The sequence below is a fragment of the Crassostrea angulata genome, chromosome 7 (assembly GCF_025612915.1).
Source record: "Crassostrea angulata isolate pt1a10 chromosome 7, ASM2561291v2, whole genome shotgun sequence".
Taxonomy (NCBI): Eukaryota; Metazoa; Mollusca; class Bivalvia; order Ostreida; family Ostreidae; genus Magallana; species Magallana angulata.
In genome coordinates, this window is record NC_069117.1 from 1,422,936 (window position 1) to 1,435,995 (window position 13,060).

The 13,060-nt window shown below is 33.9% G+C and overlaps 1 protein-coding gene across 1 annotated transcript; it reads left to right on the plus strand.

Annotated features, from left to right (window-relative positions):
• Positions 1-7,274: 7,274 nt before the first annotated feature.
• On the plus strand, positions 7,275-9,238 carry LOC128155861 (uncharacterized). The gene is made up of 2 exons (XM_052817739.1): positions 7,275-7,429; positions 8,840-9,238. The coding sequence occupies exons 1-2, from the start codon at positions 7,382-7,384 to the stop codon at positions 9,140-9,142; spliced, it is 351 nt and encodes a 116-aa protein (XP_052673699.1). The 5' UTR covers positions 7,275-7,381; the 3' UTR covers positions 9,143-9,238.
• Positions 9,239-13,060: the final 3,822 nt, after the last annotated feature.

Below are 13,060 nucleotides of genomic sequence, written 5' to 3' on the forward strand. Positions count from 1 at the left end.
ACCACTTTTTTTCTCTTAAATGACCAGTCTTCATTCAAGATCATTAAAATGGTGTACAGAGAATGAGGCAAAACAACTGGTCATTCATTTCTAGTTTCCAACACCAACCCTAAACGTTTACAATCATCAGAATTAGATCAAAAGATTTAGATAAACACGGTATAAACAATTCCATACAGCACATGTTTGTGCATGCTATTAAACAAACATGCTTTCTTTTGGGTTTCATGTAGATGTACAATTAGCGAATATTGGACTCACATACATATTCTATACTCTGTCCCGAGTTTTTGCTTCCGCGTGCACCACTTTTCGCTTGATATTTCGATAATAATAAATACCTTTGTGCTCAAACTACTTTCATTCATTAATATGAAAAATGTCCAGATTACCTGTTTTGGAACGCCCCCTCTACCTCTTAAGGTTTTTTAATACACATCTAAAAATAGAAAGTCTATGGGGATTTTGCATTGCATCAGCCATTAATATGCCTGGATAATAACGTTGAAAAATTGCGCAAGGTGTCCCGAGTACTTCCGAATGGAGAAAAAATGTAAACATTTCCCATTATAAATCTTCGTAAGAAATTTGTTTACGTTCCTGTGAAATTTATGAGTGAATAAAAGGGATAATTTGTCAATGAAGATATCTTGGATATTTTCCATTTCATTGCTTTCAACTGTACTTCTGTCACAGGTATGTGTATTTTATTAAAATTCATCAATAAGTGATGGGAGCAGTAACTTGGGACATACTATAATGTAACGTTTTTCCGGCAAAGCCCGCTACCTTCATAAGTCTATGAAACAACAAGAAGACATTTTACAGTATATATTTATACTATTTTCTGAATCTGTAAACGGTTATAGTTTTGATTAACCTCGAAATGACCCATGCAAAAGCAACCTAGAATGTACATTATTAGATATGTATTTTAATTCTAAAAAAGTTTAAAAGTATTTTTACTTTGAAGGATTGCGTATATTCAAACGCAGGTAGGTCGTTTTTAAACTCGTTAAACTGAATCGTATAGATTCAGTCTCGTCAATTCTATCGAAAAAACAATCAATTTTTACTGAAACAAAAAACGAGAAAATACTTGGTTGCTGTACATAAAAAATTTGTCCGTAAATTATAGGACAGGTTTCACGGCAGGGATGCACAGGTTGTTTTGTCGGTTAACTACTTGGTTGGAATGTACTGTTTATTGGTCAGTAAACTACTTATTTGGAATGTATTGGCTATTAGTCAGGTAACAACCTGGTTGGAATGTACTGTCAATTGGTCAGTTAACAACTTGGTTGGAATGTATTGGCTATTAATCAGTTAACTACTTATTTGGAATGTACTGGCTATTAATCAGTTAACTACTTATTTGGAATGTACTGGCTATTAATCAGTTAACTACTTATTTGGAATGTATTGGCTATTAGTCAGGTAACAACTTGATTGGAATGTATTGTCTATTAGTCAGTTAACAACTTGGTTGGAATGTACTGGCTTTTGGTCAGTTACTTATGACTTGGAATGTATTGGCTATTAGCTAGTTAACAATTTGGATGCAATGTACTGTTTATTGGTCAGTAAACTACTTATTTGGAATGTACTGGCTATTAGTCTGTTAACTCCTTATTTGGAATGTACTGGCTATTAGTCAGGTAACAACCTGGTTGGAATGTACTGTCTTTTTGTCAGTTAACTACTTGGTTGCAATGTACTGGCTTTTGGTCACTTAACAACTTGGTTGCAATGTACTGTCTATTGGTCAGTTTACTACTTGGTTGGAATGTACTGGCTATTAGTCAGTTAACTACTTGGTTGGAATGAATTGGCTATTAGTCAGTTAACTACTTGCTTGGAATGTACTGGCTATTAGTCAGTTTACTACTTATTTGGTATGTACTGGCTATTAGTCAGTTAACTACTTGGTTGGAATGAATTGGCTATTAGTCAGTTAACTACTTGGTTGGTATGTTCTGGCTATTAGTCAGTTAACTACTTGGTTGGAATGAATTGGCTATTAGTCAGTTAACTACTTGGTTGGAATGTACTGGCTATTAGTCAGTTAACTACTTATTTGGTATGTACTGGCTATTAGTCAGGTAACAACTTGCTTGGAATGTACTGGTTATTAGTCAGTTAACTACTTGGTTGGAATGTACTGGCTATTAGTCAGTTTACATCTTGGTTGGAATGTACTGGTTATTGGTCAGTTAACTACTTGGTTGCAATGTACTGTCTATTGGTCAGTTTACTACTTGGTTGGAATAAATTGGCTATTAGTCAGTTAACTACTTGGTTGGAATAAATTGGCTATTAGTCAGTTAACTACTTGGTTGGAATGAATTGGCTATTAGTCAGTTAACTACTTATTTGGTATGTACTGGCTATTAGTCAGGTAACAACTTGGTTGGAATGTACTGTCTATTGGTCAGTTAACTACTTATTTGGAATGTACCGGCTATTAGTCAGTTAACTTCTTGGTTGGAATGTACTGTCTATTGGTCAGTTAACTACTTATTTGGAATGTACCGGCTATTAGTCAGTTAACTTCTTGGTTGGAATGAACTGGCTATTAGTCAGTTAACTACTTGGTTGGAATTAATTATATATTAGTCAGTTATCCACATGATTGGAATGTACTGGCTTTTGTTCAGCCACCTATTTGGTTGAGATGTACTGGCTATTTGTCAGTTAACTAGTTGGCAGATATGTACAAACTATTTGTCCTTTAGTGTACAGGTTAATTATCTCCTTAATTCTTTGTTGGGATATACTGTCATTGTATCAATTAACAATTATCAATTGATGGGGTATATTTTTTGTCAGTTGACTAGTTTACAGGGGTGTTGAGACTATTTGTCGGTTAATGAATGTAGTTGACAGTGGATACATGCTTTAAATCTGTTAACTACTGAGCGTTATTTGTCAGTTTACCTCCTGGCAGGAATTCACAAACTGATTTTCTGTTAACTACTTATCACAGTTGTGCAGGCTCTTTGTCAGTTAACAATTGACAGTTGTACACAGTTTTAACCACAGGACATATCCATGCTTTTTACCTAGGTTATCGGGATCTCTATACTGAATTTCTAACAAACATTGTTACATACAAAAAAGAAAGTAAAAGTTCCATCCCGGGGGACTGTTGATAACAATCTGTCAGATATGATGAAGAAATTGTGCACATGTTAAAGCCAACGACTTGGTGTCAGTTGAAAGAGATACTATTGTTACGTAATAAATAATGAAATTATATATAATAATGGACCAGGAGATAAAAACAAGAAAAAAGGAGAAACACAGAGCGAGGCAAATTGATAGGATCCATCACACAATATTATACGCAACAATTTAGATTTAGTCACAAATTGTATTTTGTACAACAAAAGGATTATGTTACCGACGTCTTGAGGGAATATAAAAATCAAAATCGAATATAATACCCATTTAAATAATTAAGTCATTTTTGTTGTAATGCTCGCAATTTATTTTGGAATTTAGATCAGATTCGTTTGTTATCATTGGAATCTCTGAGAGTCTTTGGTAGTTAGAGTATTAGTGTTACGTAACACAAATCGAAATGGGAGTCCTACATTATGCGAACAATAACAAATATAAGGAAACACAATTCGATGTATTTTAAACAAAAACGGTAATTGTGAAGTGACGAAAGTAGTTAATTATCTTTTTGTGAATCGTTTTATTGGTCGATTGTAAGGATGTCTCAAACCTAATAAATCTTAACCAAGACCGATCTTCTGCTGACGACTGAGGTAATTGAGAATCAAGTTTCTCACATATATATATTACTTTTGTAAACAATTGAACACGATCCTGGGAGAGTTCTCTATGTTTTCAAACACATACTACTTCTGTAGACAGTCTTTATTATTCTTTATACGTGTTTCTTTACTTATTAACATTGATTACACAATAATAATATCAGATATTTTACGAAACTTATGTATTCTATGTATACTAATTCAGAACATAAATATCGGGAATATTTTATTTCTATACACGTACTACTTCTGTAATATTGTAATACTAAGAAAAATCTGAAAGTAAAAAAAATAGGAAATCTCTAAGCTCTCAATTCAAGTTGCTTTTGTGTCAAGGAAGAAATATATGTGTTACCATTACAAACCGTGTACACGGTTATATTGATGAATATGTTAAAGATCTAAGGAACCATAATGATTACAAACTGTTTCAGTTTTCCATTATATAAATAGTGCCTGTTTGGGAAGGTAACAGTTGAAATTGACACCCCGAGAAAACTATTGTCAACCGACGCGAAGCGGAGGTTGACAATGGTATTCGAGGGTGTCGATTTCAACTGTTATTCTCCCAAACAGGCACTATTTATTTTATTATACTGAATGTCAATTTTAAAGACAACTTAAATGCTTTTTTATATGAAAGACTTGAATTCTAGTGCGAACCGTACGCGCATCATTTACGCGCATGTAACAATTCGTTATGTTACCCGTTGCTAAGTGTGTTGCTAACGCTGAGGGTAATAGAACGGATTATCAACTGCGTCTAAACCAATCAGATTTTAGTATTTAACATGAAAGTATAATAATACAGATTTGTTTGTGTATAGAGTTATAACAAATGGTTAAACATCGAAGCTACCAATATTACTGCTTACAAAGTTGAAATAATATGTTAAATATCTAAGGTTACTTTTACAGTCTATTATTTTTATTATGATAAATTTCATTTGCACATAGTTACAACATTTCTAATACAATTGACAAATCTGTTGACAAAATCAATTTCAACAATTTTTAGACAGAGAAAAATCGGGAAAGTAGGAATCTATTTCTGTGTACAGATTTATAATGTAAGTTTAAATATCTAAGTTACGAATACAAACTGTTTTTGGAGATAATGATATAATCATTTATTTTATATCTTAGTAACTTTTACATCCTGTTTATGTGTATATAGAGTTATTATAAAAGGTTAAATATGTTAGTTACCAATAAGAAATGGGTCTGAATACAAAATTTTTGTAGGTCAAATATCTAAGTTACCTTACAAATGCTTCTATACACAGTCAAAATCCTAGGTTAGATACTTAAGTTAGTATTACCATTGCTTACTCCTAAAGTCTAATAGAAAATGAAAAAAAATGCGTAATGAAGTGAAAAGGGTGCTATAACGTTACAAAAGTCGTAGTAACGCGATGAAAGCCGTTAATACGTTATTCTGTCTTTCATTTTTTGCAGGTACATAAATAATACTAATAAGCTATTGTAACAAACTGTCTCTTTGTACACAGTCATAACAGGAGAATCATTCTACATTATAATTCAAGAAATCTCTAAGTTGTATCTTTTTGTAAAAAACTTTCTGGAGTTTAATTTCATTTGGTGGATGGGTAAGTTATTCCTCGATCTGCACCTGACAGGGCTTTTATTTTTACCTTTCTCAACAAAACGAATAGACTGATGCACTGAATCTGAAATAGGAATTATTTAGAGCGAGTTAGTGATGATTCCTAAATTGTGACCTTTTGTCATCGGTAGCACGTTATACGGTGAACGACTTAATTCATTACTGGTGTTTTTATACTCTATCAGTCTTCTATTTTTCGAAGAATAAGTACACATGATGATTTTCTTCACCTTCGTGAAACAACAGCCACGTTATAAATTCATCATTTTCTCTCCTAACACATCATAATGGAGTGGCGATGTCTCCCTAAGGTCTTATAGTGCACTCTGCTCTGATAGAACCCCAAACCGCCGCAACTCCAACACCGGCAGGTGCAGAAAAAGTCTGATTATGAACAATAATATTGTCCGCAACAAGAAGAAAATGGCGCATCTATGACGGAGGAGATTCCTCTAATCTAATCAAAGACGGTGGACGATGAGATTGCCTCACAGTCAAAACAAGAACTGAGAAGAAAAATAGGAATGTGAAAATCTTAACATAGACCACATCAGGACTTTGTTACATCTGTTACAAACCCTGTAAAACTTACAAGCAATAGTACATTCCTCTTTTACAGCGATACGTAGGGTGTGAATGAATCGGCATCTCAACAAATAAAAAACATCTGAACAATCAGTGTAAGCATGACAGTGAGGGTAATGCGTCTGCTGTGTATAGCTGAAGAATGAGGACTGGTTGTTTAAGTCAAGAAGAACCATTTTTACAAGAGCTTGGACTTTGGGTAGTTGTGTCAAACAGCATTTTGACGTGGGCCTGTCTATTTCATTGCTGGCCATTCAGCCACGGCACTTTGAAATCAACACGATTTGTCTAGCTTTTGAGCTAAGACTACGCAATCTGTGTTTATTTCCGCTTGAAACCAGCGTCATTTTTAACTTGTTTTGACGCAAAAAATAGTTACACCCTACTGAAAGTCAAAGGCCTTTTAAAATGGTTCTTAAAAAGGCATGTGAACTTCAGTGCACAAACCCTCTCTATAGTCTGTCCCAAGATATTTATGCAGCACATTTGGACGATTTTTAATAAAAATACACATACCTGTGAAAGAAGTGCAATTGAAATAGTTGAAAGGAATATTTTCCAAGATAATTTCATTGACATATTATCATCTTTCACTCGGAAAAATTCACAGGAACGAAAACAGATTCCTTACGGAGATTTATAATGGGGAATGTTTACATATTTTTTCCATTCGGAATACACTCGGAATGCATCGCGCAATTTTTCAACGTTATCATCCGGGCTTGCTGCAATACAAAATCTCCGTAGACATCACATTTTTTAGCATTGTATTGAAACCTGATAAGCTAGCAGGGGCGTTTTGACTAAGAAATCTTGGAAATTTTTCATACTTTTGAATGAACATCGTTTGAACCCTGAGGTATTTATGAATATCAAGCAATTAAGCCAAATGTAAATCCAGAATATCTTGGGACAGAGTATAAAAGCAAGTCATATTCAGTAATGGTAATAATGTATACACAAGAAATATTTGGTAAGCAAACATAAAATTTATTAAACTAAAATTAGTTTGTATTTTTGTGATGAAAAAAAATATCACATATATTTAGTCACCCGGCAGGTGATGCTTTGTTTTCATTGAATGAATTCGACAACGCTAACCACATGCAATAGGAGAACTTGGTTTGTAAGATACCTTCTAAAGAATACATAATATAGACTGATAACCAATAGAACCATATATGACTCTATGTCTTCAACTCAGTATATTCGTGTTATCTCCATAAAAATGGGATACGCATGATTCAGTAGTATATCGTTTCAATCTTGCACGTGTTAAGCGCCATATTGCGAAGATGTTTATCTTATCAGTGGAAGGTACTTTATAGTGTGTAATAACAGGAGCGTATGTCTACTCCCTGTAATCACACACTGCAGTTTAACAATGAGAGGGTTGGCTTTTCTTCTGTCCTACCTTATCCCTGTTATTATGGTAAGAATACAAATCAAAGACTCCTTTTCATGAGAGAACCATTAGTACATAGATAAGACAATGCTTTCATTTTAGTAATTATAGATCTTCATTTATCAGTGGACAAAATCTTTTGTAAACATGTGTCGGTGTCGATCGATCGGCCATACACCCACAGCAACACAAACTGGGAAGATGTTTCCCCCCCTGAGGTCCACGCAAATTCGCAAAAACATAAATACGAAGCGATTAAAACCGGATGTGATGGGGGAAATTCTGCTTGCGCATGAGCTAGCCTGGTTCCTGTTCATGAATATGGGCGGCTAGGGAACCAGGCTAGCACATTAAGACAAAACGTGATTAAATAATTATGTGACTGTATATATGATACAATATTAATGTGAAAGTATATAAGTTGAAATCAAAGCTGCCATTGCATAGTTAACAAAGTAGTGCGTGGCGTGATGCGTGCGCAGATAGTGACATTAGTTTGATGCCTAAAATTATTCATGTAACCTTCACTTTAGAATTCGTAATTATGATATAAGTATAAATTCTTTAAATTCTTGATAAACAAACATCGCTAAACTTAATACAACGTACAAATTTAGATGTTAAAGGCAACGTTCAGGCTTGCTTCTATTACATGTATTCATCATAGCAATTCGACCCCCCCCCACCGCACATGTCATAATATAAAAAAGAGGGTTAGATTTTGTGGAATATCCGATAACTGTGAAGCAGTCACATGTCCGTTTGAAACAAATACGTATGGTCTTGTCCCCGGTGTCCAGTGGTTTGTTTCCTGTAAACTTGTAATGCACAATTTAAATTATTACACTCTTATATATATTTCTCGCCTAATTGGCCAAGTGGTAAGCCATTCACTGGAAGATGAGTGGTTTCCAATAGTCATGAGTATAAGTCCTGGCCGGGGGCGGAGGTGGAACTCCAATAAAGTGAATTTCCCTGTGCTTTATGTATATGTAAATCTTTCATTATTGGCATATATATATATATATATATATATATATATATATATATATATATATATATATATATATATATATATATATATATATATATATATATATATATATATATATATATATATTTAAGTGGACATTATATTGGAGTTCCACCTCCGCCCCGACTGGGACTTGAACTCTCGACCTATGGAACCCACTCTCCTACATTTAGAGTAGTGAGTTGCCACTACTTGGCCATCCAGGCAAAATTAACATATTTTTGTTGGGATACTGTATGTAGTTTGTATTATTGAAGGGTCGCGTATGGGTGTAATGGTATTGTTTGGTAGTTATATATTTTTGTAGGGGTACTGCAAAGGAGTTATATACTTTTGTATAGGGTACCGTATGTAAGTTATATATTATTGTAGGGGTACTGTATGGGAGTGATATATTATTCTAGGGATACTGTATGGTGAACGAAGACTGTGGGGACATTGACAGGCTGTGCTGTTCCATCACTCCGGCTCTGGGGAGAAGGAGACAAGTGGACAGCGACTTTAATGTACACTACTGCCTCCCATACAAAAACGAAAACGCCACCTGGTGTTCGTTGCATATTCAGCATTCACCGGAAATTCCGAACTATCACGCCCTCTGTCCGTGTGGGCCGGGATTACGCTGCACACCCACTACGGAGCTTGACCCACATTGGTACCCGCGGAATGTGTACGGGAAATGTACTCACGCTGTTCGACACCAATGAAAATCCGATCATCTGATTTAATTTAATGTGTAAAGCACAGAACTATAATTCATGGCAGGTTGTGATAGCCCAAATTAAAAAGAGATTGTATTCAAATTAGCTGCTTTATGTAACTGAGATAAAATCATGAACAATTATTTAAGATCGCCCTCGTAATAATCATGTATAAAAAGTATCATTATTCAGAGAGTTTCACGGCAGACAACGCTCGGGAAGAAAACAATAATGTCTGCTTATATACAAACCAATAACATGAAGGCCACATGATTTATGTTGTGATATTTTCCTTGGGCCAATCTGGGAAATATGATTTTAGGAAAGAAATACTGTAAGACAAAAAAAATCAAACCATAAACACTGCCGAGTTGATGTTTATCCAATAAAATTTCTTTCATAGCACATTAGGAAGCATCAACAGCCAACTACAAGGTCAACACAAGCAATCGTCACCACGACATAAAACATTGACCGGTGAATCTAGACATAGCCAAATGAATTAATAAATTACAATTATAGAAAAGGGGTAGAACTGAGTTGTGTTGCGAACAATTGAGTTCCATTCAGACACAGACACGATGCCTGATCTGCAGAGCTTCAGTCCCAAACGTAAGTCAACATTCGAAAGTCGTTACCAGATTGAAGACCGACAAAAATGGCTTGGCTGCTGTAACCAAACAGACCAGATACTATCTGATTGGTCTGATCATGCTTCATTTCTACTGGTTAGATTTTTATTGCTGAAAGGTAAAACAAAAACCAGATCTAAATTACAAAATCCGTGTAAGCTATTACACCAGTATTTCAATCCAATAAAAAAGATGGTCGTCTATTACAGCTATATTTCACTTCAGAACAGCCATTTTTTTTACCTGGCCTTACCTTTTACTTTTTAATTTCTTATTCAGATTTGTCATATTTGCTTCTTTAACAAAGACATCTATGCGTCATTATAATTTGTTTCCAGTTTTTTCTTCCATCACTTATTGCTTGCTGTTTCGATAATCATAAATATCTTTGTATCCAAACTACATTTATTCAGCAAAACGAAAGAAAGGCCAGATTTTCTGCTTTAAAACGCCCTTTTTTCACTTAAGGTTTTCCAAACACGGCTGAAAATCAAAAATCTTAGGAAATTTTGTATTGCAAACGACATGAAACGGTGATGACATTAAAAACTGTTTGAGGTGTCCAAAGTACTTCAAAATGGAGACAAAAATATAATAAATCTCCGTAAGAAATTTGATTTCTTTTCTGTGAGTTTCTTTGTGTAAATCAGTTGACGTGTACATGAAGAAATAAAGAATGTTTTCCATTTTATCTATCACAATTGTACTTAATTGACAGATATGGTTTTTTTTTGTCAAAGACCATCAAAAAGTGACGGAACCAACAACTCTTGGACAAACTATACTAATAAATGATACTTTAGTTCCAATATCAAATGTATAAACTGATGCATTATAATTAATTTTGGCCGATGATCATATACCATTTCTTTTCAATATATTTTTCTTATCATGATCAAGCTAGTTTTATACAATGATTATTCCTCTGATGCATACCATCAATAATATAAAAGGGAAAAGTTTGGTGGCGTTATACATCTCTAATTCCATTAAATGATATCATTACAATAAAGATGTCAATTCAACAAGAGTTCCTCACTATCATTAATCCTTATACTTGCTTTAGCAATACTAAAGCACAAACTGGCCCTTCGTTGTGTTATGATTATAATACCTGTATTACATGGAATGGATGATATTTTGACACCTCAAACTGATGACTGAACAGTTATCTTGATGAAGCTATTAATTTTACTTCTATCTTGGTTGGTAAATTGCTCATCATGAAATCTCGTTTAATTCAAAATATCACATAAATCTACTAGCGCATGGGTGCAAATGATCCTGTGGTTTAATGATGTCCTAATAAACTTCAAAACTAGCTTACAGCTTTATGCCAGTTGTAGACAACTTCTCAATCTTGTATTTGTAACATTTTGCCAGTAATAAAATAGCGCACAATATTTGTACACTTTTGCTAAAGTACTTCGCACTGTTTGCAAAGCATTTTGCAAATAAAAAAAATATGTATGACAAACTGCAAGAGTTGAAGCATGTGGATATTCTTATTCTTAAACAGTTTGTTTGCTGGAAATTATCTGAAAAACTTAACTATTATTATAAATAAATTTAAAAGTTATCATTGTCTTTTTATTGGAAAAAAATTCTACTCAATGATAATTGTTTTCATAGTTATCCGTATCAAGCCATTTGCATGCAGGAAAAAAGGGTAGGAGATGCAATATATGTCATATATGTAAGTAAGCTACCACTATACCCAGATATTTATGTTTTCCACAGCTAGTTTACTGGCGTGAACTGGTCTCTGGATTTGTTCAAGTGCGCGATGTGAAACTACGCGTAACAAAGTAAAGAGAAGATTACAAGATTTATTGAACCATTTTGGGCCCCAAAAGGGGCAACAAAGATTTACAATCACAAGAAAGAGGATGATCCCAAAAATAGAACACATGTATACAAAAAGAATTTACCAACAAGTATGTACATGTATAAATACATAAACAGGCATATTAATAATATTACAAAGTAATCCATAAATGGTAAATCATCTAAATTACAATAAGCTACAAATATTGATTATGAAAGGTCTTGAAGGAATTTTGCAAGTGATCTCAAAATAATAGGGTCTTCATTTGTGAGAGTCCAAAATAATTTATTATTAGATGAAAGATATTGAAAGTTTAGACATTAGTAATATACAGATCAATATGTCTTGTCGTTGTGCATTTTAATGGGGACATTCAAGAAGAAAATGAATTTCATCCCGTACAGCGTTCTTACCACAAAGGGTACAGATACGATATTCTTCCGGTATTTTTCGTCAAATAACAGATAACACCGTATGAAGAGTGTAGTCGCCAGTCACGGATCGTCTTTTGTTCTCGGTCGTTCACATGCATTTCGATTCTTGTAACAAAAGAAAATTTGAACAAAGCACAAAAATAAATTATACAATGATTTTGCAAAACTGAAATCTTTTGTCTGTAGATAATAGAGGTATTTCAAAATATTCCATAGTCGCCAACCAAACAACATAAACAAACAAGTGTTTTCAAGTTAGAGAATTTTTGCCACCTTGACATAGTACCTGTCTTTCTACACCGTAGTGCGAAGCGAAAAGTTTCAGGTAAGCTTTGATATCAGCTGGGTGTGGCATATAATTTTGAATAAGTAAAAAATGATTTATTATGATCTTTGCTCATTTTTTTTATTTACACTGTATGGAAAGTGCTAATCGAGAATGTACTTGTTTTGAATCAACAGATATTTTGTTTTGGGTACTCTTGTTAATGCTTAAAAATGCAGTTAAATCATATTGGAAATAAAGGTGTAAACGGTTATTACCACAGTGACGTCATAATGTAGAAATGACGTCATGAATATTGCATTATTTTGATAAATTGATGTTTTGTGGCAAAATATGGGTGTTTTCCGATGATTTTTCGACTGGGAAACATCGAGCGCAGGCTTGCTCAAGTACCATTTTTTAGTATGATATGTATAACTCTCTAAAGAAAAACATATGTTAAAATCACACTTGAGCAGACCTGTGCTCTATACTTCCGAATGCAAAATATAGAGCAAAAATGAGAATATCTTCATTTGTTTGCAAATTTGCGGGAATTAGGTCTAAAATCAAGATTAAAGTTATAGGCATCCTCTTTACAATGATTTGTGAAGATTTCATTTTTATACGATACTATTTAAAAATTGGTTGAAATCGGGGGCAGATATTTGACCATACCGCACATAGTCCTTTGGAAGTGACTAGGAAGGTTTATGCTAGTTTTGGATACTTTGAAACATCTTGATACTCAGTTTTCCAGAGAAC